The sequence below is a fragment of the Electrona antarctica genome (assembly GCF_951216825.1).
Source record: "Electrona antarctica genome assembly, chromosome: 5".
NCBI lineage: Eukaryota > Metazoa > Chordata > Actinopteri > Myctophiformes > Myctophidae > Electrona > Electrona antarctica.
The window spans coordinates 12,397,831-12,425,735 of NC_136810.1; the positions used below are offsets into that span (position 1 = coordinate 12,397,831).

The 27,905-nt window shown below is 43.2% G+C and overlaps 3 protein-coding genes across 10 annotated transcripts in view; 2 read left to right on the forward strand and 1 right to left on the reverse strand.

Annotated features, from left to right (window-relative positions):
- Positions 1-5,555, reverse strand: part of mfge8b (milk fat globule EGF and factor V/VIII domain containing b) — a 48,931-nt gene extending 43,376 nt beyond the window's left edge. For all 6 annotated transcript variants that reach the window (XR_013790060.1, XR_013790061.1, XM_079501495.1 and 3 more), the window contains exon 1: positions 5,355-5,555. Coding sequence is in view for 4 of the 6 variants with exons in the window: in XM_079501495.1 (XP_079357621.1) it covers positions 5,355-5,436 (82 nt within the window). In the remaining 2 variants the exon portion in view is untranslated. The remainder of the gene's footprint in view (positions 1-5,354) is intronic.
- LOC306923417 (monoacylglycerol lipase ABHD2-like) overlaps positions 1-27,905 on the forward strand; it is a 46,761-nt gene that overhangs the window by 1,499 nt on the left and 17,357 nt on the right. Inside the window, exons 1-3 of one of the 3 annotated variants that reach the window (XM_079501497.1) lie at positions 14,826-14,897; positions 20,505-20,585; positions 23,797-24,034. In XM_079501497.1, coding sequence (XP_079357623.1) covers positions 23,811-24,034 — 224 coding nt within the window. In that variant the 5' untranslated portion in view covers positions 14,826-14,897; positions 20,505-20,585; positions 23,797-23,810. Of the gene's footprint in view, positions 1-14,825; positions 14,898-19,577; positions 19,716-20,504; positions 20,586-23,796; positions 24,035-27,905 lie in introns of those variants that run through there. The other 2 variants (XM_079501496.1, XM_079501498.1) reach the window with 2 other exon arrangements.
- LOC306923268 (protein RER1-like) lies at positions 13,170-13,760 on the forward strand (the record flags this gene model as incomplete). The annotated part of the gene is made up of 1 exon (XM_079501300.1): positions 13,170-13,760. The coding sequence occupies one exon, from the start codon at positions 13,170-13,172 to the stop codon at positions 13,758-13,760; it is 591 nt and encodes a 196-aa protein (XP_079357426.1).

Here is a 27,905-nt window from a genome sequence, read left to right on the forward strand (position 1 = left end):
AAAGACAAGTTTCGTGATGTTTGGGCAAAATCTATATTAGAAAAATGTTTATTAGGGAGCACGGTGGTACAGTCGGTAGTGCTGTCGCCTCACAGCTAGAAGGTTCTGGGTTCGATTCCCGGCAGGGACGCTGTGGGTGTGTTCTCTCCTCCGTCATCAGCGCCTATACCCGAGGTGGGGTCGGCGAAAGGGCTTTTCTGTGTGGAGTTTGCATGTTCTCCCCGTGTCCCCTAGGGTAGGTATCCTCACAAAAACATGCAGTAATCCTGGTCTCTAAACTGGTCTGGTCTCCCCCTGGCCAGCCTGGGTGCTGATGGAGGGGAAAGGAACTGGTTGGAATAATGTGTTCCTTTCACACGCTACGTCCGGCCGAGGAAACTCCCCCTTGTCAGGTGAAAAGATGCAGCTTGGAAGGAAGCATGAGGTGTAGCGTCCAGGATTACATTAGGCCATGCAAAATAATACTTTGGTATCCGATTGGCTGTCATTTTTGGGCTGAGTAGGTAGGGAAGTTATTTCCTAGGTATTTGTGCGCTTTGCCCTCATCTAATTGGATAGTATACGGTGACATATACCCAACATATACCGGTGACATATACCCAACATTTGCACACTTATGGTCAGGTAACTATACTATACCTACCTACTATAACTATACCTGATAACTAAACATGACTGGGATCACTTTTATATCCAATCCGAGATCACATAATTATCTCACCAATCAATATGCCAAAAAAGAAATACGAGTTTGATTAATCAAACAATATATTTAACACTCCAAATCCAAATCTGATCAACTCGGATAGGGATGAAAGGGTTTGAACTGAATCAAGAGGCTCTTTGAATGGAACTCATGTATTCATAATGTAATAGGACTGTTTTGGACTGTTCATTGAGCTCTATGTGATGTGAGGTCCTTTGTACCACATTCACTTGGTGGTCTGAATGTCTGTATAAGATTAGAGAACAGGCTGTAAATTATTCATTAAAGCAGATTGTAAAATGGGCCAACGGATGAGTCCAAATGAGAAGATATTCCATATTGCGATGAAACATTGATAAGAAGAGCTTTTGAAAATTCAGCGACATAAACTAAGTCAGTGAGGATATCCAGAGGGGGAGTGTGTGAGGGAACAATGATGAAGATATAATGTCCTATATAATGAGACGGGGCTCTGTGGACACTCCAGACACCATACTGACAGATGGCTAGACTCTCAGGGCAAACGGAAGCAATAGCTTTTGCCAATGGGTCACAGTATACTCACGCACCCCCCCCCCCCCCCCCCCACACACACACACACACACACACACAGCTGCTGTTTTGTCTTTAACAGACTAAACACTTGTCAGAACAGGCTGTAGTGTGAAACCAACTCACGCAAAGGAATACAGTAGACAATGCCACAAATGCACGTCATGCACACACATGCACGCGCGCGCACATGGCACGCACGCACGCACGACCGCACACGCGCACACACACACACACAAAAAAAACACAACGCAAACGCAAAGCTTGCTCACTTGTTCCCTAGTCCCAGCCAACACGCACCCATCATGTCACGTGTATGAATCTTCACAAAAAGACGTACATTCTAGTACTTTTGCACAATTTGCACTGTATGCATGCTCTCTCTAGTTACACACCCAAATGATCCATAGTGCACAAACCTACACTGCAAGATGCCGAGTGTAAATGTATCCCTGTGTGTGTACCACTACCAACAATTGACCCGTACGGTACAGAACTGGCAGAAATCAAACACACACGTGCCCTTGCTTATACACACCCACCAAGCCATTGGCCCACTCTACTGTGGGTCTATATTTAGCCCAAGCTGGTTGAGCTCACTCTCTCACAGTGGACATGTTAAGCAGTGTGCCTCCACTCCACTCTCACAGCTACAACGCAGAGGGACAAGTGAGTTCTAACCTGCTGCTTTATTCATGTTTACTTGTGCAATAGAAAACACTGCTGTCTCAGCTCCTCTCCTGCACATTTTGAATCAATGACACAGCTTCAGCTGACCTCAGCCAGGCCAGAACACCTGCTGTGCCAGCCTCTTATCTCTCTCTCTCTTTCTGAGCATGCATGTCTCTCTCACTTTCTCTGAGTATCTAGTTTCTTTCTTCCTCATTTGCCGAGTACGTCTCTCTCATATCCATCGCAGATCCATATATATACATAAAGAAACATAAATATATAATGAGACAGTCAAAATAGAAACACGCTCCTAGAGGCTGTGCAGGTCCAAGAGCAAGTGTGGCTTTTGGCCTAAGAGTGGCGCTAGGGTAAAGGTTCCTTCAGGGACCATGATGTTGCACAGCATATTCCATCCAGCCAGTTATTTATTTCAAGATTATTACATCACTGTCCTTAGAGCCTCACCACATGCTAAATATGCACATGACTGAACACACACACGCGTGCGCGCACGCAGTAAACTAATCAGTGTTCATTTACCCATATGCATAACTCCTGTACAAATGTGTAGTCTCTCTCTCAGAGTCAACAATACAGATTTGACTGTGCAGCTTCTGTCTATTCTCCATCCTTTCTTCCTAACCCAATCGCCAGAGAAAACGTTGTCACTGTACATTTCTCCAGAAACGTTCAATGACAATGTTTCTGACCACAAAAACTTTCCATTTTAGGTTTGTCGTTAGGTTTAGGGGTTACGTTTAAGGTTACGTTTAGGCATTGTTTTTTATGAGGTTAGGCTTAGAGTTAAGGTTAGTTAAGGCATAGGTTTTTATCCTTGCTGAAACTTAAGTTCTGGTTGGTTATTAGTGGTAGGGAGTTCTGTGTCACATCTAGATAAGTGACTCAACTTCACTCACTACAGCGGCCACACCTACTCTCTCTGGACAGGCACTGAGCTCTTAACTAACACAGGAAAATAACATTGACATTTTATATTAAATATGTATTCAATCATAAAGATGTCCCACGGTGTATTGTATGAGCACCCATGCACAAAGCCCTAACAGTAAACACAGTGGGGTCACCCGTGTCGCGGGTTCGAGTCCCGAATCCCGATGACCTTTGCTGCCGGTCTCTCTCTCCCTGTTTCCTGTCTATCTCCACTATGTCCTATCAATAAAGGCAGAAAAGACCAAAAATATCTTATCTAAAATAGAATAATGAGCAGATCATGAATAAATGGATCAATTGTATGAATCTGAACTGCTCCATGTTTACCTCCGAGTGTGACGTGGGCACGTCTAAATGAATGGGCATGATTATGATGCAATGTTGCATGTTTCCAAATAACAATAATTACAAACAGAAGAGGAATTTAACTTAATTTTTCTCAACAGAAATCGGAAGACTTTCTCAATTGTGTTCTTACTTGACCCAAGTCCTTTACAGTTTACACTGTCCCTAGAAAATATGTAGCCTACCTAGCCTTGGAAGGCTTGGATCAAGACTGTCATCATATGACTGTCTTGGATCAAGGCTACCATGCCATTAGCCCGTCTCCGGACCCCCCGGGTTGAGCTCCTTTGGACCTACCACGTAGGGTCCGGTCTCACCGGATTCAAGCGACATGGGATGCAATCTGATTTCCCCTGACTTAGCCCTGTGCTGCGGTGTGGGTGTCACGCTGACATATTCCAAACGAAGCATATGAACGCTATAGGAGACAACGAACCATCTGACCCCCCCCGCGAACGGCTCAGAAGCCGTTAAGTATTTTTAATGTTTGTACGACCGCTTTGGCAGCTCTGAAATTCTCTCTTCGGTCCCTCCTTGTTGACATCTCGGTTGGCTAGCTGCGCCTACGGTTGGCTAGCTGCGCCTACGAGGCGCGTAGGGAGGCGCTGCTAGCCAACCGAGATGCTGGAGGCGGTACAATGGGATGTCAACAAGAGAGAATTTCAGAGCTGCCAAAACGGTCGTACAAACATTAAAAATACTTAACGGCTTCTGTGCCGTTCGGGGGGGGGTGAGAGGGTTCGTTGTATCCTATAGCGTCCATATGCTTCTTTTGGAATATGTCAGCGTGACACCCACACCGCAGCACTGGGGTAAGTCAGGGGAAATCAGATTGCATCCCATGTCGCTTGAATCCGGTGAGAAGGAACCCTACATAAAGTCATCAAAATGTCAGAAACTTTAACGTAGGGTTCCGAAAGGAGCTACCATGCCATGTACGCTCATACAGCAGGCAACTTATAACGTTATAACAAGGTAGAAACAAGGGCATGGTGCGTGAGCATTAATGCAATTATGCCTATGAGTATGACTAGCCTACACAAATATTCATTCATTCATTACTACTGGTTAACCCACCCAGGGATCCAATCTGCAAATGTCACTCGCACAGTGTTCAGTGTGAAAATCACACTGAGAACATCAAAAATCACAGCTATTTTGGGCTGCAATCATTCCTAAAATGAAGATGGAAAAACTAAGTCTGAACACTGATGTGCTCCAGTGGCTGATTTCTTGTAAACTTATAATGAAATAATTTATACCAAAACAAACATTTTTTTAGATATTAAAATAATTATCCTGCGTAATGAATCATCACACAGGATAATTATTTTAAGATCATCACTGATGATGTCTGGTGTGACTGAGTCTGTGACTGATGATGAGTGTCAGTGATGCGTCTGTCTGTCGGTCAAAAAGACAAACAGTCTAACAGACGAGGGCATTTAATGTGTCCATCCTTTCTAGCCTACATACATTGAAGACACATGCAGTCACGCACGCAAACAAAGCATGCAATGCCAATGGCGTGAACAAACATAATAGCTTCACCAGCAGCCAGCACTCAGGACACATGCACTCCCCCCTGGCTATAAACTCTTTTCACATCTCAAACATTTCCACATCTACATTCATGCCACTGCCACACAACACAAAGAGCTGTCGTGTTTCCTTTCTGCCTATAACAAAATGATAATAGATATTATAGCAAAATGTCACAGTGTGGAAAACAGAATCTCTCATTCATCCAGCCCTTAACTCCCTCAGAGGCAGAGCCATGCCCGTCGCGTTCCGTTACTTTTGTGCGGTGATTAATTTATAGCGGTCGCTGCTGCTGCCTGCTAGTGCTGCCAAGTTTGGGATTTCGATTTCCACCACATAGGCTACTATGTAGTCTACCAACCCAATGAAAAATAAGTTCATTTCCAGCAAACGAGCAACACATTTTCCATACAAATATTAAACGTAACGTAAGCCTTGGAGGATGGATCAAGACTATGTATTTTTAAGTCTGACTTTTACTTTCGTCTATCCCGACTGCACACACGTGTTTCAGGACCATATTTTATTGCACACTTGCACAACTGTAAACAAAATGTAACACAGCAGCAGTAGCCTGTTAACTTACCGAGCACGTTGGTAACGGCACCGAAAACCAAACACGCGAAAAGTGGCAGGGAACACAAAAAGCGACCTCGTATCTTCATCATCGCGCTCGTCAGACCGTCTAAAACTGTTTTACTGTAGGTAACTGTGTACTGTAGCGGCTGAATGATACTCCGGTGCTGAGTGCTCTCTCTGCTCAGTCTGCTGGGATACAGGCTTACAGCTTGTTGTTGCCTTGAAACACAGAGGGCGTTCAACCGTAGCACGTGGACCTCAGCTGTCGTCCAATCGCGGCCCACTTATCATAATGATAACCCCTCCCCCTTTACTTTTTTTAGCGTGTGTGTGCGTGTGTGTGCGTGCGTGTGTGCGTGTGCGCGCGTGCACAACCAGGGAAAAATCAGGGAAAAATCGAATATGTTTAACAGTAGATGGACGTTACTGTCATTTGTTCACACAAAACAACAATAATCAATTTAATATTACAATAATTTATGCTCTGATGAAGGCTGCATAGCCGAAACGCGTAAGCGTTCCTTTTTGGTGTGTGCCAATAAAGAAATGGAAATGTGAGTACTTTGTCCGCTGTTTGTTTAATTTTTGGATGTGCTACCTTTTTGGAATTTTTTAAAATTCCTATTTTTTAATCAATTTATAGATTAAGTTGCTATTTTGTTGTTGGCAACACTTAAAACTGAACCACCCCAATACTTTGTTGCCTGATTTATACCATGTTTTGAATTGATGGAGAGCCTGGCAGATGTGCGTGCCTCTTTTCCTAGATGTGGGAGAAATCTCCATGACAGTAGCTTGCATGAAATCTGCAGGTCAAAGGAGTTGTGAAGCAGCATATTGTGCAGAGCACTCAAAGGTTCATACGTGGGTGGGCGTCAGCAAAGATCCAAAAGCAGGTCATTGACATGGTTGCTGTCAGGAAAAGAGTGGGTGTAAGCCAAAGAACTCTATTTTAAGGGGCATTTCAATCCTTATAGGCCTATCTGAGCTGTTTGGTCTCTGATTTCAATGCAATTCCATCTCCAGCACTGACCGTCAAAGCCACTTTTAGTTAATTTCATCTTTGGTTGCAATTCAGTTTTAAGTAAAAGTCACTATAATGTAGCTACTATCAACATTTGGTCAGTGTTTTATTTATTTCATTCGAATAGGCATCGATCACCTGATGACATCACAGAGGGGACAATTTCAAACCAGCTGGTGTATTTTTTTGAGATATATGAAAGTGGTAGCCTACATTGTACATCTGCAACATGCATGCATGTACCCTGGTGTGTAACTTGATTTGGCTGTCAGCGCATGATTCCATTTCCTTCCCCTGTAATCTTGTAGTGGACAAAATGTGGCATCACACTTTGCTGCCACAAACTGTGAGAGGTCAGAGGTCAGAGTGTGTGAGGTTTCCATCTCCCATTTTCATAATGGCCTTGTCTGCCTGCCTGCATAACCCAGGAGAAACAAATCCGTATCACTTCTGAATCTGTAGCCACACATCATGTATAGGAAAACCAGAGTAAATTGCTCTCATTCCAGCCTTGGGGGTCATTTTTATATTAATTTTTATTAATTTTACTTATGTTTTAAGTAAATATCCCTCTTTCTTTTGTTTCCTACACAAAAAACAGCAAACATCGAGTTCCTGAGATCAGAGTAGAGAACAACTACAAAATTGGTTATGTTTGTATCATAGCCATCGCACGCACGCACGCACGCACGCACGCACGCACGCACGCACGCACGCACACTTTGATAACCTTTATTTTTAAACATGGCAAGACTCAAGAGCAAGTCATCCTACTCCAGATGACCTCCACACTTCAAATACAGACGCTATTGTGAAGTGGACTGGAATCCAAGGCTCCTCCCATGCGTTTAGCTGGATGGCCAACAGCAGGTCAAGGAGAAAAGGAATGAATTATCAGAATCTCAAGATTTTTCCGGACTCCTACTGAACAGTAAAATCCTGTGTTTGTTTAAATGGTGTCTAAGACAAGTGATTATGTTTTGGTTAAAAACATAAGAAGGTTAGAAGCACTATATTCCAATAGTAGCCTAATCATTGCTATAGAGTCCCCCATGCAGGGACGGATTAACCCCCTGAGGGCCCCTGGGATAGTATTTTTTTAGCGCACTCAAGGCTACCATTTTATCATCTTAAAACTAAATGTAACACAAGCCAATGAAGGTCCCCAGGAGCCGTTTTCAGGGCCTCAAACCCAGTACCACGCAGTCCAGTTTATCTGCCCCTGAGAGCCAAGGGCCAATGTAGTTTCAAGGATTTTGCGGCCACATTAATTCCATTTTCTCCAGAAACTGGCTGTATCAAATATGAATGGACATCATTAACGACGCACAGCCACTCCCCTGACAGAAAGGCCGGGGTGGTCGGTTTATTTTTCAAACACAGTTCTTATATGAAGCAACCTAAAATCGCCCTATGGGGATCTCAACGCAACTAAAAAAAACCATGAACCTGTGTATTGGCGCCCTCTACTGAATGTGACGTCAGACTTCGGTGCTCTATAGCTCTTCAGTAAACATAAACTAATTTTCATGTTGGGATGCCAATCCAATCTGGAACGATAGCTCCACAAAGACCATTACAATTTCTAGCATTTCAGTTCCAGTTTTGTCTATTAATTTTTTTTGTTTGATCACTTCCGATTTCACTTGTCCTGACTCCTGCTTTGAACATTTCGCCATGCCTATGTATAGAAGTCAGCATCTGACACAAAAGTGATACATTCCTCTGTTGCTTTTTTCCTCGTTGGAACGTTTTTCATGAGGCACTTTGCGGTTCCCATGATCCCAAGCCACAGTTTGAGGAGCACTGGTTTAATCAAAGACAAAACACCAAGTGGGCTGTCCAATGTGCCCGTTGTCCTTATTAAATCAGACTTCCATTGAGATGACAGAACTGTTCTCTGCTCTGCATGGAGGATTATAGCATCAAACAGTACTATATCTCATTAAAATATCTGCCATCACTATTGTGACCATTAGCTATAATGTTCTTTGGTGAGATTTTAACAGAGGTTACTGTATATAGTCACGAGGTGCAGCTCTGTTGGACCCATAGATAACCAGCAGTGGTGGAAAAAGTGCTCAGAATCTTTACTTATAGGGTAAGTAAAAGTATCAATACTGCAATATAGAAATACTTTATAGGTAAGTAAAAGTCTGGAATTCAAAATGTATTTGAGTAAAAGTACAAAATGATTGGCATCAAAATGTACTTAAAGTACCAAAAGTAAAAGTACTCAATATGCAGAATGTCCTGTTTCAAGTTTTCAAATGTAGGCTATACAAATATTTTGAAAATAGCAGATCTACAAGCTCACAATGTGTCACATCGCGACGCATTGTGAGCTTGTAGATTGGCTCTTTTCAAATGGCCAAAGTGGTTAATGTATGTTTTGTAATAATAATGAAAATCTACAAAGTAACTACTAAAGTTTTCTAATGTAGAGGAGTAAAAGCACAATATTTGGATCCAAGATATAATGGAGTAGAAGTAAAAGTAGGCTATATTGGAAATTATAAATACTCCAGTAAAGTAAAAGTATCGGCTCAAAATGTTACTCGAGTGCAGTACTTCTATATAAATCTATAGTAAATCTACTTAGTTACTTCCCACCACTGTCAAACAGGAACACCCACCGCCAGCCATCTCCTGATTGGCCCAATATGACATGCTGTTCACATGACCATCTCTCTGATCTGAGTTTGCAGTGGCGTCTCATTAATGGAGATGACAGCAGGGTTTTAGTTATGCCGATCATAACTGACATGGGATCAGCTGCAGCTCCATTCTCTTCATTTCACATCTAATCACAGTTTGTGGGATATTTTTCATGTTTAGTGAATTTTTACTCAATTGGGACATTACAGTGGAGAAATAGAGGCATGTGCATGGCTTGTTTGTTCCATAAACAAAGGCATTGTTGGCAGTGGCAGTGTTTTACATATAACATAAAGAGGCATTTAAAGAGAAATAAAGAATAAATAAGAAAGAAAGAATATAAGAAAGAAAATAAGAAGCATACAGAAACACTATTAACGACGTTGTGAGGACATTGAACATTTTAGGAAGGCAATTTCATGAATGCCCCATTTAACCCTAAACCTAAAGCCGAAAATCTACAAGCCACCCAATCAGTCAACATGCCACGCTTCAGCATTATTGTGAGCTTAGGTTGTAGATTGGCACATTTTGAACTGGATGCATTCATTCCAAAATGTAAATCCGGGCCAGCCCGTGTAATGCTTTCAGGAAAGGGTAATAAAATTAAAGTCGATTCAGCAAACAATAGGCATGCAGCCATGAAGTCTAGCCAGCACTGGTGTGCTGTGGTGTGGTATAAGATCTTACTGATCAAGACTTGTATTTGGGCCTGTAAAGCCCTTTGAGACAGAAACAGTAGTCTAATTGAGGGCTAAAGTAGGCCTAAATGTGAGCTGAAATTGAGTTCATTCTCTATAGAGCAGTGGTTCCCAAAGTAGGGTCCGGGGACCCCCAGGGGTCCAGGGCGTCCCCAGACAAATAGGAACCAAGTGGACCCTTATGGATCTGTAACTCAGAGAGTGTACAAATGGAAGCAAATGGACCCGAATGGGTTCATTTGGTTCCATTTTTACACAGTTAAATTAACTTTGATTTTACAATATACATTGGGGTCCCAGAGATAGAACTGGCCCTTGAAATGAAAATGGTTGAAAATCAAAAAACAACAATTTGAATTATAAAAAGAAAATCACTGCTAGAGCCGTGAAGATCTTCTGTTATAGGGGGGTATTATTTTGGGGGTCCTTGACAATGAAAAGGTTTGGGAACCACTGCTATAGAGAAGGTGGTTCAGAAGGAAGGGACACACTATAGATTTGTCAGCAGGCCTCAAACCCTGATGAAACTATAGGCTGGCTCTTCTTTTCAGTTTTTTGTGCCATTAATGCCACATTGACACTGGCTGTGCCATCCTTGTTTTGTTTATTCAAGGGAAAAGACTTTCCCTCAGACCAGTAGGGGCATCGTGTGGATTCAGAGACGGGTCTTTCGGTCGGAAAATATTCCTTGGTGGGAAATACCTCTGGTCTGGCTGGCGGACTGCATGCATTTAAACCTACATGGACTGCATGCACAACCTGGGCAACCCAGAACAGCACATTTTCCATACTGTATGGAACTACTGTAGTACACATACTGTAGTAGGAACCACTACAAAAAAATCACACCTGTGTGAAATGAGGGGCGCTCTTGTCATCGTACATCAATTTATGTTAGCGGACATTAGACATTGATTGCTACATAAGGTATAAAGGTGGTCCCTTATTGGCCAAGCGCTCCCACCAACATGTGATTGGTTAGCCAATTTGCTCTTTACATATGACGTAAGTTTTCCCTTCAATGTCAATGGCGTTTAATGTTTTGATGTTTAATTTACGTCATATTTAGCGGAATTATCAGCTCTTATCATCATACATCATTATGCATCATCTATACTGGCCAATCAGAATGCATGTTGCCTGTGATTGGTTAGCTGATTTTCTCATTTACGTATGACGTACATTTTCCTTTCAATGTCAATGGCGTTCAATGTTTTGATGTTTAATTTACGTCATATTTAGCGGAATTCTGACATCATTTCTCCGTTCATTGTCAATGGCAAATATTGAGACGTGAGTGGACCAGATTTAGCGGACATTTGACCTGAATTCCCCTTTCATTATCAATGGCAAATCTTGAGACGTGTGGGGACAAAAGCTGTAAATAAATGGTAAATGGTAAATGGTGCATTTATATAGCGCCTTTATCCAAGGCGCTTTACATAGATTGTGCATCAATTCACCCATTCACACACACATTCATACACCGATGGCAGCGGAAACCATGCAAGGTACCAACCAGCACATCAGGAGCAATTAGGGGTTCAGTGTCTTGCTCAAGGACACTTCGACACTAACTCTGGGGGAGCCCGGGTTCGAACTGGCAACCTTGCGGTTGCCATCCAGCCACTCTACCCCTGAGCCACCGCCGCCCCCCTGTAGAATGGGCTAGCGCCCCATAAAAAAAAGATGAATTAAAATCTATTTTGTTTTGCCAATTATTTGATTTTATTGCCAATTATACCCAATATACAAGCTGTGCTTGGTTTTTGACTGATTGAATACTTTATTAGTCAGAAATCTGTAAACAGTTGTGGTACATGAGATTAAAGCTAAAAGGATACCACAACAAAGTCCTGGAGATGAAAGTCCTGAAATGTTTCCATTTTGGACCCATTGCATGTATTCAATTCATCAACATAGAATACAAATTTAACACACAAAATAGATGGGAAAATTACATTTACCCCCCAACCCCCTTTTTGAGGGGCTAGCGCCCCTATAGCTGGCAAATATAAAGGAGTATAATAATATAAAGGAACTAGAAAAAGTGCCCTTCTGGGCACAGGTCTCCACCAGGAGGATAGGACTGTGTGAGATGTTTGGCAAAATGTTTAGTAGTAATATAAACATGTTTGCCTTGTATGGCAATTGGATGATTTGAGGCATTTTGTTCCAATCAACCTGTTTTGCAAAAATAAACCTGTTGGTGGCGCTATAACAGGCCAATGTGAAAAGGGTGGGATATATTCCTCAGCCTAGTAAGAAAATGTGTGAAAGATTTCACGTAAATTGCATGCTGTGTTCATGATTTGAGGCTTTTGTTAAAAACGGGGCAATCTTGCAAACTGTGAAAGGCAATTATAGCCAATTAGGGTGGAATATGAAATATCGGACAGATCCGACTTGAGCACATGACCATAGAGATACTGTGTAACGATTTGTGAGATTTTTGGACAGAATCTGGAGGAGTAATATCCAAAAATGTGTTTTACAAAAGTCGGCCTCCTGGTGGCGCTATAAAAGGCAGATGCGGAAAATGCAGGTCAAAGGTTTGTCCTTGGCCTCTAGGGAGTGTGCATGCAACGTTTCACGCAGATCGGTGCAGTTTTAGGTAACAAATGTGAAAAGCTGCCTCATGGTGGCGCTATAACAGGCCGTTCTGGAAAATGCGGGGCAGAGGTTCATCGTTGGCATCTAGGGAGTGTGTGTGCAAAGTTTGGCATCGACCGGGTTAACGGTGCCGGAGATTAGCTGGTAACGGACGGACGGAAGGACACACGGACGGACACACACACGGACGGAGTGCAAAACATACTCTCTCACCATGCCTTCGGCCTGGTGGAGACAAATATAAAGGAGATGGGGCTAGCGCCCCTCCTACAGTATATTCAGCTATAGGGAGTCTATGCAGATGTCAGAATGATGTCAGAAGTCGGAGTCTGGCCCGGGCAGAGGCCTTGTGATGTCAGCTGTGGCCCGGGCAGAGGCCTTTTGTGGCGGTTCTGGACAACAGTGTGTCCAACCAACTCGACACCGGGCACTGCACTCTCTGTGGGGGTGTGGAATTTGAAGTCGGTGGGGGAACGGTTCTCGATTTACATGGATTACAGTCTTACAGACGCACACACAGCGATTTGGTGCATTTATAGTTAGATGTGTATGAGCAAATCGGCTATTACATCCTACACAAACATTAAATTCAATTGAGAATTTACGTCATATGTGTCTGAGCAAATCAGTTTTAAACCAGTTTAAAACTGGACTGCACAGCGGTATTGATGCAGTATCAACCAAGTACTGATTGAGCCTGTCAGTTTTCCACGCCTGAGCTGAGATACCGAAACAGGCATTTTTCACAGCAGCCAGTAGCTAGGATAAAACTAGAATAAGAAGATCCAATTGTCACAGGAGCCGCAGCAGACCAGAGATATAGAGAATGACAGGAGGGGACAGTGCTGGTGAATCCATCCATGGGAATCCATCTACCTTCTTCGCACAGCTTGGGCAGATTTATCAGTCATGGCTAGACAGGTCAACACCATTCTATGGACAGCGATGGGCTGCAACTCTAACGCTTGGTCTCATCTACGTGATCAGAATCAGCGTGTTACCGGGCTGGTTTCTGGTTACATATGCTTTGGCAATCCACACACTCAACATGTTCATCGCCTTTATATCACCGAAAGTGGATCCTGCACTGCTTGAGGAAGATGATGATGATGATAAGGGCCCCTCCCTCCCTACCAGGCAGAATGAGGAGTTCCGCCCATTCATTAGAAAGCTGCCCGAATTCAAATTTTGGCATTCTACAACAAAGGGCATCATGGTCGCCATATTTTGCACATTCTTTGATGCCTTCAACGTGCCAGCATTCTGGCCTGTACTTGTTCTATACTTCATCCTACTGTTCTGCCTCACCATGAAGATGCAGATTAAGCATATGGTCAAGTACAGATACCTACCGTACACACACGGGAAGAGGACTTATAAAGGCACAGGGAAACATTTTGGCAGTTTAATCTCTTAGACCCCAGCATCCATATTCTGGGAATACTTTTGCTGAAAATAGCCAATCTATATAAGCCCGCCCACAACGCCATCGCAAAGACACCTTAAAACCTGAGATCTTTCTAAGAAACTTGAATCCGGAAATTCGGAATCCGGAAAAGCACTGAAAAAGACTACAAAACTACAAGGAGACGTGCATGCATTCCCGGCTTCAGAGATAAAGTAACGCTGCCGCGGAAGCCGGTCCTAAGGGGCAAGTAACGTGCGGCAGCCAGTCTAAATGGGTGGTTAAAGGTGGTTAAAAACAATCCATCATAAAAGGATCACATTAGCCTGTATTATGTTTGAGGGGCACTAGTCCCTCCTATGCCCAGCTTTCCAGGTTTGTGTAAACAGTGATGATTTGATTAGCTGAGAAAAGTTGGGATACTGAAGATAAAAGTGAGGGCAGAAAAGTGAGAACACAAATTGTGATTGGCCAGAATGAGATGATATATGATGATGTATGATGATAGGAGCGCCCCTCACTTCACACGGGTGTCATTTTTTGGGTCTTAACAGATTGCGTCACACTGATAAGCACCAGCATGCGCGCGCATGCCGGTAGCAAAAGAACACCACCTCTCATAAGATGCAATGGAAAAGTTCTAACTGCACTCATGTGTAAAAAATGCCCCATCAAACTTTCAGATGCTGTTTTTCTCCCAGTGTGGAGGAAGAATGATTAGGATTTTTATTGTATTCTCTCACTCTTGAAATATATAATACATTGGTTTCTGTTGTGTTGTGTGTGAACAATAATATTATAATAGCAATTCAAAGAAAGCAGATCACGGCAGCAGAGCCTGTTTGTGCATGGCTGCACGCGCACCTGCAGCCCATCAAGTATAGTTTATGTTTCGTCCCGCGATGGTGTCGCGCAAGCAGACCTCTACGGTCACAACAGTCACGTCCGCGATGCGATGTGATCTTAGCCTGGATCCAGCCCAAAGACCCCGCCCACTCAACAGTCTGATAATCAGGCTAATGTGATCTTGTATATCAGCTGTTCTCTGTGCGCAATACTGTTGTATAAATGTCTCCTAGGGTGCATCTCACAAGCCAACACACGAGAGGAGGTTGAATGGACTGAAACCAGCGCTCCCCAAAACAACAGGTTTGGAGATATGTTGGGAATTGATTACATGAAACAGTCACCTGTGCGCCCAGTCCCAATGTGTGTAAACAAATAAGTGCCAGTTGTTGCCCCTTTTCCTTCTGTGTTTTGCATTGGAATGGCACTTGCACTTCCACTTATCAGGCCCTAAAATGAAACAAAATCTGACAGATTTTTATTTCATAATAGGCCTAGTAGATTGAATTAGAGCAGAAATAAAACTATATAAAACTACATACCAAGTAAAAGGTCACATCATGTGAAGTGAGGGGCGCTCTTATCATCGTACATCATCATGACATAAAATAGACACTGTCTATTTGCTCAGACACTATGACGTACAATTCTCCATTCATTGTCAGTGGAAATTATTTTTTTGTGTAGGACAAAGTTTGTAGACACACCAAAAGCTTGATATTGGAGGGGCTTAGCGCCCCTGAAAAAAAGTTTAAAAGGGAAAGTTAAAGAAAGTTATTTAGTAAGAGATTGAGATAGTTTGGAGTTGGACATTTGCAGAGGAGGGGTGAGGCTGAAGATGGAACTGCCAGTCAGGCAAGAGTAGAAGCGAAAGGCCAAAGAGGAGGAGATTTAATGGACGCGGTGAATCACAGAGATCTCCAGATGGAAACGGATGATCTGCTGTGTGGTGACAGGTGACCCCTGATGGGAATAAGGAAGACGTGCTGTATCTGACCTTTTTTAAAGGTGAAATAATACTTTTGTCTGTGATGTGGTGCTGCTCCGGCCTCCGGCCCTGAGTGTGCCCGCCCCTTATCTAACTATGCTTTGTACTAGATGAAAACATTTAGTTTAGAGATTATAGTCACAGGTGTAGCTCTGCAGGAGGCAAGCCACAACACTTTCTGCCTGAACCCCAATCAGCCCTAAAGTTATTGTGTAAGCTGCCAGTAGATCAAGAAAGTACCTCCACTCAGTTTTTGAGTGGTGCAACCACTCCAAGGAACAGCAATGTCCTATGTGACTATGTTTAAAGTACCAGTAGGGGCGCTGTTGTGCTAGAAACAGAGAGAGAGAGATAGTGTTGCACTGTTGCCAGAGAGAGAGAGAGAGAGAGAGGTCTGCTAAATGCTAATTCCCCACACAGTAAAGGTCTCCACACACCGGGCGCGAATCGGATGCGAATTCGGATTTTTTGCAGCGTTTCTCCATCGGTTTTCCGAAAAACGCGGCCGGTGTGCAACCACCTTTACTCTTCCTCGACCGTTTCGGACACGGGGCGGCATGCCGGAACCAGGCTGCTAAGTGCTAATTCCCCACACAGTAACTCTGTCATTTCTCGACCGTTTCGGACACGGGGCGGCTCGCAAGAACCGGGCTGGCACCCTGGGCGTGTTCCTGTGGGTCTGGAAGTTCCAGGGGCCCCCACACGGAGTTGCACCACTCAGTTCACACAGGGGTGATTTTTTTCCTGCATTTGGAAGACAATAACGGGTACCCCCAGAACCTTCCTGAGCCTGTGAATTTCTGTGATATTTATTCTGTTTATAAAAGAGAATAGTCTATACACTGGTGATGGTATTGCGTCAACGTTTTGATCAATCCGATCTTCATCAGAAAACACTACCTTCCTCATCTGTTTCCATTATAAAATTATTCAGGATTCCAATTAAAAAATAGCAGATCTACAAGCTCAGAACGAGTCACAATGTGACACATTTTGAGTTTGTAGATCTGCTATTTTTGCTACTTTGCTACTTGCTACTTTTGTGTGACAAATTAGGGCATTAGGAAAAAAATACGGAGATAAGAGGTTTCTGCCCTCTGGAGTGAGTGTGGAAATATAGTGGCCCTCTCCATCATCAATAATCATAATAATTTCAAAAAATATTTAGTTCTGGGCTCCGAGAGGCGAGAACACAGGGTTAATAGCACCTCCTGAGTACATAACACATTAGACACATTAGATCCTGAGGACCTTATCTGGAACATTTCACAGAACCTGTGAAATACATATCAAGACCCCATCTTGGTTATCCGACCTGGGCTCCTCCAGTGTGTCTTTATGTGACTGCAGTCTAAATCAGGCCTTAAAAGTGTCCTTGAGCAAGACGCTGAACCCCTAATTGCTCCTGATGTGCAGGTTGGTGCCTTGCATGGTTTCCTCCGCCATCGGTGTATGAATGTGTGTGTGTGTGTGAATGGGTGAATGAAATCTATGTAAAGCACTTACATTATAAAAGCGGTGAGGTGACCACCGGAGCTGAAATAACATTGAGCGGTGGTGAGTAAAAACAGAGAGAACTCCCACTATAATACCTCTAATAAACTGCTGACTATATCACTCTAACAAACGCCCATAGGTTACATAGGTTTTTGGCGGTCTGTCTATTCAGCCTAGCTGCCTAGAGCAAATCAGGACAAAATTTCCACTTGCACACACACCACTCAAGGCCTCACGCACACGCACGCACGCACGCACGCACGCACGCACGCACGCACGCACGCACGCACGCACGCACGCACGCACGCACACACACACACACACACACACACACACACACACACACACACACACACACACACACACACACACACAATTAATTAAGAGATAAACAGTCTATTTATTATAATTGCATAAAAGACCTGGAAAGAATTATAAAATGTCTCCCCCTAGTGGTCAGATATAGGGATCAAGTTGGATGGCCTTAGTTTTCAATTCAAGTTCAATACTGGCTACTGCTGCATGCTGCTGGAAACTGCTCAAATACAATACAAAGATGTAATTTGATCCACTGGTACAATCTGCAACTTGTGTTGACGGATACCGGAGAAGTAAAACTAAAATGCACTAAATCGCGGCAAGTTGGTAAACTGGCGAGTTCTCCGGATACCGTGTTGACAGGTCTAAAAGTAAAAGGTCATCAGATGTGTCCGGGCCGTGGCCCAGGGTTTGATTTATAGTAGGCTATGTTAATTCACTAGACCATTTAAAGATCAACTTAACAGGTTCTAAATACATGTGACATTAAAAATGGGAGAGCAACAAGGATTTCCCCCAAGATTATAATAGTTTATTAAGTTTATTGTTCCTAGCAGTTAGTTCCTTATTTACAATGTAAATCAACAAAACTCAAAATGTAACAAAACAGCAGTGGCAGTCAATGTCTACAAAAGAAACGAGTAAGAATGAATGCATGCACTGTACAAACATATCCATTATATAAAAAAAACGAATGAATACTAATACTAATACTAATACTAAGGTAACATTTACCTCTGTCTGACTATTGTATAACGGTTAACCCATGTGGGAGGCTCAGCACGAGGCAGGGTCACTATCTAGGGAGCAGGGCCTAAGGTGTGACAAACAAAAGGTCTCAAGCAGGGCACACACACACACACACACACACACACACAAACAACAACCTGTCACATTGTCACCACCAGACTGAAGAAGTCCTATACAACCCATGCTAGTTGGCTTTTATAGTGGGCCAAACAATTAAGGAAAAAATAATACAAAAAGGTAGGCTACATGATTGTGAACATGATGATTGTGAACATGCACTGCAGCACTGATCATCAACGGACTTAAAAATGTATCGTTCAACTTCTTGTTTATGCCCCCAAAATGACTGGATAGGCAGGATAGCTAGAAATTAGACCTTAATTATTTAATTGGCAATGTTGAAGCATGTTCCTTCCAATCATGTAATACTTTACTTAAAGGTTATTAAAGTCTGTGTGTGTGTCTACAAAAGTTAACAAAACACATTCCCCCTCCCCTCTCTGACAGGCATCAAGCAAGTAGCTGTCTTTGATGCTTTCATTGATCAGAAAAAGGAGTTTTATGGCCCAAGCAATCAACTCAGTGCACATTACACACATTGTGCACATTACACAACCACTTTGTAGTTCAAATGGAGCTGTCTGAGCTCCCCCTCCCCTCAGGAAATGTCAAATACATAAACAGTGGAGCAAAACCAAAATACAGTCAGTGTCTTTCTGCAAGGAAACACAAATATTTAGGCCTATATACCAAAATAGGCTAAATGTTAACCTACTGCACCTTTAAAAACATTTTCCAAATATTTTATTTTGTATAAGGCTGAAGTGGTTAATGTATGTTGTTTTGTAATAATAATCAAAATCTACAAAGTAACTAGTAGTAACTAAAGTTTTCAAATAAATGTAGTGGAGTAAAAGTACAATATTTGGCTCCGAGATGTAGTGGAGTATAGAAGCTACTGGAAATTGGAAATAGGCCTACTCAAGTAAAGTACAAATAACTCAAAATTATACAGTACTTAAGTATAGCCTAAATGTATAGTTACTTGTCTTTACACCACTGCAAAATAGCCAGACAATCATTTTACATCGATGTGCCCAGATGTGACGTCCCTAGTAGGCCTACTTCCCACCTTTCTCCCTTCGCAGATGAGGCTGGGAGGGCACCACCGAGGCTATAAGTCCCCTTCCCAGTCCCCACCTGACCTATCCTTTTACCCCTCGCCGTCGGGGAGGCAATTCTCCGCCGGTGTCGGGTCGAGTCGAGGGATAAAAGCCGACCTACAAGCTCGCAACTCGTCGCAGAAGCGCCGAGCTTGTAGATCGGCTCTCGCCCCGTCGTTAATATTTTAAATATGACGTAAAAGGGGCGAGCTGCGGCCAATGAGGAAAAGGCTCCGTGCAAAAAAAGAGAAGAAAAAAAAGAAGCTTTTAGGAAGGAAGCAGAGTTTCCTTGGAGTAAACAGTGTAAACAGTGAACAGAACCTGCCTGGGTCAAACAGCTCCGAAGAGAACCGCTAGCAGTTGGACGGACCAGCCTGTGTAGTTCAACTTCTTCACATCATCATGGTATGTTGTTTGTAACGCGATCATTGTCAGTTGTGTTGTCTTTTAACTTTTAAGTTTGAACACACGGGGATGACAAATGTACGTAGCCTGCCCTACGTGACGAACAAACTGGACTGGTACAGTAATACGTCGCTTTTAGACCACTCATATAGTTCCTCAAAGTGGATTCTGACCCTCTGGGTTCCTTTGTAACTCTGACAAATGGAACCAAATGGGCTAATGGGTCCATTTGGTTCCATTTATGTATGCTGTCAGATAGACAGGGGAGACTTTGACATTTAAAGTGAGAACCATTGGCTTGGACTTAGACTTATGTATAGCCTACTCAATTTCTTTGAATATGTGCTGCATTCTATTTATATTGTATTATAGGCCTATTCTATTCTGCAGAAAGTTAGGGGTGATTTAAGTTGCATCCGGGCGGGGTGTAAGGGTATCAGCTGGTATGGTCGCCCCTAAACCATCCCTACTCTACTTCATCTAGTGTAAACTCTAAACATTAAACAACTATCCTCTCTCTCTCTCTCTCTCTCAATTCAATGCAATTTATTTTAAATAAAGGTGAAGTAAAACTAAAATGCACTAAATCGCACCCCGCCCACGTTAACGTGTAGGTGATTAGGCGTTGTTGTAACCTAGTAATAATCGTAATGGCATGTTTACTTTTGACATGCTATTTCTAGGTTTTTTCTTCCTCCTTAGCTCTGTTCCATAGCGGACCAGAGCTACTCCTTTTTAAGACTTTGTTTAGGCTATATCAAAAATATGCTTTTCTTTTCTACCCGGCAGTGAGTGAGCATCTACACACTTCGGATCATTGTTCTAGCAGAGACTTGTAGCACTTCTTGAAGTTTCCACAAGACATATAAGGTGGGTGGATGCTCATGACATCACTTTGCATCAAAGTCAAATACATTTCTTTTTTTTTCTTTCTTTTTTTGGGGTTTCTGTCATTTTCATAATAGGCTAAATGTATGTGTTAATAATACATGTGGTACAGGACACATTCAGAGTAAATTGTTGTAGATTGTTTTACTGTGTGCACTCAACAGGTGTTATGTTAAACTACATTAGCTTCGCAATTCGCTTAGTGTAATATGGCATCCTTGACATATTCGACAGAACTTTCCTTATAAACTCACATACTCTCCAAGAGTCTGGGCTTTTGCGCCATGACGTAGTGCGTAGCTCCTCCCCTCCAGGGTACTAGTGCGCGCACTCCTAGTCACTGACCATTTACTTATACTGTATCCTATAAACAAATATTTAATATAGGTATAGTTTTGCCCACTCAATTCATAATTAATATTCCAATTTTGGAGCTCTGGCTCATGGACCCAACCGGTGAAAAAGGGGTCAAAAGAGTGAGGTCAAATCAATAAACTCATGTCCATATTTCACTCTGATGTCTTGTACTGTGAGGGGACACACCAGTGTGTGCTGTTCGTTTTGTATAGCAGTCTCACATTGACAAACATCTGCTATTTTTGAACATTTTTGAAATGTTGAAAAAGTGTGAGAACTACTGATTTAGAAGGAATTTGTAGAATTTTAACATCAGGGTTAAAATACTGAGGCTCTCCAGGACCTTGAGTTTCGCCATGGAAATACAAGGCCAACCACTTTCTCTTTCTGTTACCCAAGACTCCTCCACCTCTGACCGGCATTCGGTTTTTCTTCTGCATAGAGGTTGTGGTTGCTCAAACAGTCTAAAAGAGGACAAGAGTTTTCGACTACTTGTACCGCGAGGCGAGTACTACAAGATCTCAGTGACACTACTTCTCTATCGAGTAAGTAATTGTATTTACTTTCACTGTTTTAATACTGAGCTGACTAGATGGCTTAGGGCCTACTAGCCTTCTGGCTTGTTGTATCACGGACAGGTTTACTCCTGCCCCGGGATATCTGACGCGGTTGTCCCGCTGACGACACAACAGAAAACACCCAAAAGGGCAGGACTACTTCAATGTTGGGGTGTCTTGAATGAGTCTGATTGGCCTCAGGCCTGTTGAACGGAGTACTAACCTGAGAAGGACCAGGAGCAGGACGAGTCTTGGGCTCGTCTCAAGCTTTTGACTCTTGTCAGAGTGTCTCGGGTTTAGGTACCTACTCGCCCTACAGGGCAACGCGTCACCTGGTGACGAGCCTGGTTGTTCACACTTCACAGGATAGACAGCACCTAGGGTGTGTCATATTGAGGCTTTATGGAGTGACCTTAGTGTCACTGTCATTATTGGACAGGTATGCTTCGGGGTAGAAAGTTATTCTCCCCTGCATACACTGACAGGACGTTAGAATCGAGGTATGGTGGTTATCGCCACCTGCCCAGAGCTTTTCCACACCAGGGCTCCTGCGATGCAGGATAGGACCGGTTGTCTGATGAAAGCTACCCCGAGACTAGGGTGGGCCTCGCTTTTCACGGTACGAGCCGGGGTTTGGACCCGGGAAGGCGAGGTTTAAGATGTCGGTCAAAGGAAAAATCCCTGGTAGGGATGTACTGGGCAACCCTCTGGTCAAGGTTAAGGGAGGCCCCTGTTATTGGGGTCACCTGGGGCCTGAATATTGCGATCTGTTCAAATGGATCGCAGGCGAGACTATGATCTACCGGCCCCGTGGGGTTTGGTAGGACATGTCAATTGTCATGGCACGATCCCCGCGAAGGCGGAGGTTTCTCCATTCGGTTGTTGGGTACTCGAGCACCCAAACTTTCACATACTTGCCATAAACCAAATGCCACTATGCCGGGCTGGCTGGGAGCTCCACCTTGAGGGGAGCTGGTCAGGGAGCTGCTTTCTCCAGGGAGACGTTGTCTTTTCCGGTGAGGAGGTTCCGTGGTTCCCCTGTTGGGGTCCCATGGACAGCTCCGTGAGTGGCTTATCCCCTGATTGGTCCAACCTGGGCCATAGTGAGGAATCATTAACGATTCCGAAGGGACTCCAGTTTGGGCCTAAGTGTTTCTACGGGAGTGTATGGATACTTACACTAAGCGAATTGCGAAGCTAATGTAATTTAACATAACTTTGGGTTATATGATAACCCTGGTTATGTAAACAAGCATTAGCGAGCAATTCGCTGGGTGGCCCTTCTCGCTTGCTCTAAGCAGAAGAAAAATGTCACTTAATGGCGGTCAGTGACTGAGTGCGCACACTAGTACCCCGGAGGGGAGGAGCTACGCACTACGTCATGACGCAAAAGCCCAGACTCTTGGAGAGTATGTGAGTTTCCCAATGGGAACCGGTTCAGTTCTTTTTGGTTCTTAGTCCATGAGCCAGAGCTCCAAAATTGGAATATTAATTATGAATTGAGTGGGCAAAACTATACCTATATTAAATTGTTTATAGGATACAGTATAAGTAAATGGTCAGTGACTATGAGTGCGCGCACTAGTACCCTGGAGGGGAGGAGCTACGCACTACGTCATGGCGCAAAAGACCAGACTCTTGGAGAGTATGTGAGTTTATAAGGAAAGTTCTGTCGAATATGTCAAGGATGCCATATTACACTAAGCGAATTGCTCGCTAATGCTTACATAACCAGGGTTATCATACCCAAAGTTAATTAAGTAAGTACCATTGGAATCCATTATAGTTACTTGAATTGATTGAATACTATTTATTGATTGATTGAATAATTTACAAGTTTGATAACAGTACAGGTAGTACAGTCAAAGGGCTTGTTTACATTGTGTTCCTTTTTTCCACCTAAATTTAGAGTAGCCAATTATATTTACCCCCCTTTCTCCCCAATTTAGTTGTTAATGTATGCCAATTAACTCCTCCCCACACACATTTCTGTGTCACTGCTGTTGTATCCTACTGACTCCAGTCAGGAGCCCCCACCAGGAGGACTACTCCTTCCACCTGGCTGCCAGTCAGGAGCCCCCACCAGGAGGACTACTCCTTCCACCGACAAAGCCAGATGCGCCTCCGTGGTGGTGGGCAGGGACTTTACCACTGTGCCACCCGAGCGCCGGAACATTGTGTTTCTTTAGTCAGATAATTGTACACTGGGTGAATAGGCCTGCCCGGTGTCACATCTCATACGTTTGTGTAAAGTATGTTAAATATTTCTCTTTAAACAGTGTTGTTGCCAGCCATGTCTTCTGCCACGAGAACCCTGGGGCAGGACTACACCGACACCATCTATGCGGAGATGCCAGCCATGTTTGATGGTATGAAGCTAGCGGCGGTGGCCACGGTCCTCTACATCATTGTGCGCTGTCTGAACCTGAAGAGCACGCCAGGGCCGCCCGAAATCATCTGTCAGGACACACCACTGAACCACTTCCTACTCAAGTCCTGTCCCATGTTCACAAAAGAGTGAGTTATGAAGTGTTGGGTTTTACTATATCCATGGCCTCATACTCATAGCATAATTACCTACGTAATTTTTGGTCAAATTGACATTGCTGCCTAACTCTGCCTTATTATTGGCTATGCCCTCAGCCTATCAGAATTCTTATTTACATACCAAAATCACTGCTTAAGTCATTTTAACAGCAGCATTAATTGCTTATGGTGGAATATTCTGTCATATTAAAATCCAACCGTGAGCTGCTGCTTCTGATGGAATTCTCCGCCATTAAAGCTTTTTTAATGATATAAAACGGGATCGCTGTAATCCTTTTTTATTTTTTTGCTTAGCCATACCTTCTTCAGCGACCCTGGACATGTTTGGCGCATGCGCACTGCTGTTCACTTCCTTGTTTACGGCCCGACTAAACCGTCTCTTCTCTCTAAATCTACGTCGCTCTCCATTGTTTTGATCATAACGGCAATGTTCTGTCCTCATTTCGGACCTAATCAAGCATCTCATTTGGAATATTCTAAAGAGACATCAGACGAGGTAGCGCAAAGTAGTAATGGAAGAATTCACCTCCCGTTTTTGGGGGAAATGGAAGGTGGGGGCTTTTCAGAGTAAGGTCTGCCCATTTGCTTGGCACTCTAACGCCTTTATTCTGAAAATGTCCCATGCAGTAAGACAGTTAAGTGCCAAAGACGTCAGTCTACACGTCTTTATAATTACACCCATAGAGGGCCCAGGGTGTGTGAGGAGGTTGGGGTCTTTTTTAATGATATAAAACTGGATCGCTAAAACATTTTTTTTTGACAGGGCCGTTGCTAGGCCTTGTGCAGCGTTCAGCGTCATGTTTCTGGCATGCGCGCAGCCATTCACTTCCTTGTTTACGACCCGACAAAACTGTCTATTCTCTCTAAATCTACGTCGCTGTCCATGGTTTTGATCAGAACGGCGATGTTCTGTCCTCATTTCTGACTTAACCAAGCATCTCGTTTGGAATATTAACGCTTCTAAAGAGAGATCAGATGTGACATAACAGCGCAAGGTAGTAATGGAACATTATACCTCCCGGTTTGGGGGGTAATTGAAGGAGGGGCTTTTCAGAGTAAAATCTGCCTCGTGTGCTGGGCACTCTAGCGACTTTATTTTTGAATAATTCCGGCGCACTGGAAGTTTTAAGTAAACTTTTTGATTATAGGCAGAAATTATTTTTGACAAGCATGCTGAGGACATACAGTAAGGCAGGATGAATCAGCAGTGTTAAGGAGAGTAGAGTTAGGCAGAAATAAATAAAGGCAGATAAACATGACTTATGATTGCAAGTCAACTATAGATGACTTAGGCAGATAGTGATTTTTCAATATGACTTAGGCAATTATGTGTGTGACATCTGTGTAGGGTGCAGAAATGGTTCGCCATCATTTACGCCTTAATCTTCCACTGAGCAGTTGTCGTGCTAGAAAATGGTGTTGCCTATGTCTTTAACTTCTCCTGGCGTCATTTTGTGGGAGGGGATATATGTGAAGGGATGTTGCTGAACTGGGGAAGGAAGGGGGCAGAAGTCCAGGTCGCCAGCCATACCACTCCCTGGTTGATCACATGGTGCTTTATGGTGATCATCATGTACACACAGTGCGCGCTACCTACAGTACAGAATAGCCGAAAGAGCTGTGTGCGCAACTGTTTGTCATTAGTCTGACTTCCAAGGGACTTTCCTAGGTTCGGTCTAGACTTTAGGCTGAAAACAAAGCTTCTTTGACACATTTGCAGGGCGTTGCGGAAAATGAGCTCACTCAGCTACTACCCTGGGAAAATATTAAATATGGAACAAAAACAATTGAAATGAATTACAATTCAATTACAACACACACACACACACACACACGCGCGCACACACACACACACACACTTATTTTAGTCCCGCAATGTAAAGTTCCTTTCAATGTCTACAATGAGTCAAGTATCAAAAAGGTTATCCCAAAAGTAATAAAATAAAAAGGCAATGCATTGCTCAAAATGGGAAAAAGGTATATTCCTCACTCAACCTTCAAGTCAGGAGGCCACAGCAGGTTCCCCTTTGTCCAAAAGCTCTGAATTGATTAAGAGCTAAACTTGACCAACTTTTTCTTCTTCAGATCTCAAAAGTGTTCCACCCCCACTACTCTGTGGTTTATCAATTTCTTATTATGGTTTAGTATTGGCCTTAAAAGAGTCTCTTTCACAAATCATCTCTATTTGATACCTAAAATGGAACCCCTGGCCACTTCACTTCCTGTACTTTTATAGCTGTTCCTGTTACCTCACTTCCTGGAACTATTGTTAACATGCTTTTTCCCCACAGCTGCCCCTATGAGCAAACCTTATCAACAGAAAATAAATGACCATATTCAAACTACACAAAACAAAACATTATTTTCCCGTACACTACATTTCAGGGTTAAATATTCAACTATATTTTAACCAATATATTCCCTTATCACCCAGCATGTTATGTTTCATTTTCTTTCAATACTCATACCAGGACAGACAGGATATTTCTTCCCAGATTCTTTTTTGTCTTATAATTTTTATCCCACGATTTTTTAACCCAGTTTTTTTCACCCAGTGCCAGTTATCTAATGTAATCCTGGGCGCTACACTTCCTCTGCCAACCTGGGGGGGCAGCGGACTGACCTCATGCCTCCTTCTTTGCATGAGGAGTCCAAGCTGCTTCTTTTCACCTGACAGGGGGGAATTTCCCTGGCCGGACGTAGCACGTGGAAGGAACACGTTATTCCGACCTGTTCCTTTCCCCTCCATCAGGCGCCCCGGCTGGCCAGGGGGAGGTAGTTTTAGAGACCAGGATTACTGCATGTTTTTGTGAGGGTACCTACCCTAGGGGACACGGGGAGAACATGCAAACTCCACACAGAAAGGCCCTTTCGCCAACCCCACCTCGGGTATGGGCACTGATGACGCGGAGGAGGGAATATGGACATTGGAATCGAACCCAGGACCTTCTAGCTTCTTCCCAGATTTATGTGGCAGTGTCACATACTTTGAACAAACAGAACAAACAACTTTGAACAAACAGACAAAAGATAATTTACGTTCGGCACCTTGAAGGTGGAAAACTGGTTAATAACTTGTTTTTTTGTTTGTTTGTTTTTTGGTGTGGCTTTTGCCTTTATTTTATATTTTTTTATGGAGGGACAGACAGTAGGCTGACAGGAAATAGGGAGGGAGATGGGGGGAAGACATGCAGTAAAGGCCGTCGGGATCGGGAGTCGAACCCGCGGCACACTGCCAGACTGGGTTACCAGCCAAGGTGCCTGGACCACTGAGCCATGGCCCAGGCCGGTTAATAACTTGTTGGACATGGACAGCAACAGCAACCAGGTCAGCATGCATAGTATGTGGCATTGTCACATACTATGCATACTAACCTGGTTGCTGTTGCTGTCCATGTCCAACAAGTTATTAACCAGTTTTCCACCTTCAAGGTGCCGAACGTAAATTATCTTCTGTCTGTTTGTTCAAAGTTTCTTTATTGGTATTTTCCAAATCTCACACAGGTCAGATGTGAGACAATATAGCATACAAAAAGTGTAACCCCTCCCCACCCTCCAAAGTTCCCGGTCTGAAAGAGCCCTGGTATCTTGTACCATTAACAAAAAGAAGACAATGCATGCAAATAAGACACATTAACATTGAAAGTAGAAAGGAAATGTAAAACAAGGCTCTAAACAAGTCAAAGAAGTTAAATATACACAGTAGAATATGTACTATCAATAAATGGGAGAAAATCCACATTTCATTTGAAATGTTCTGACACCTATCACATTTCTTACCATTCCAGACTCCAAATAATCCTTTAGCCCTTCTTAGTTCTTTGTGTCTACGCTTGTTGCA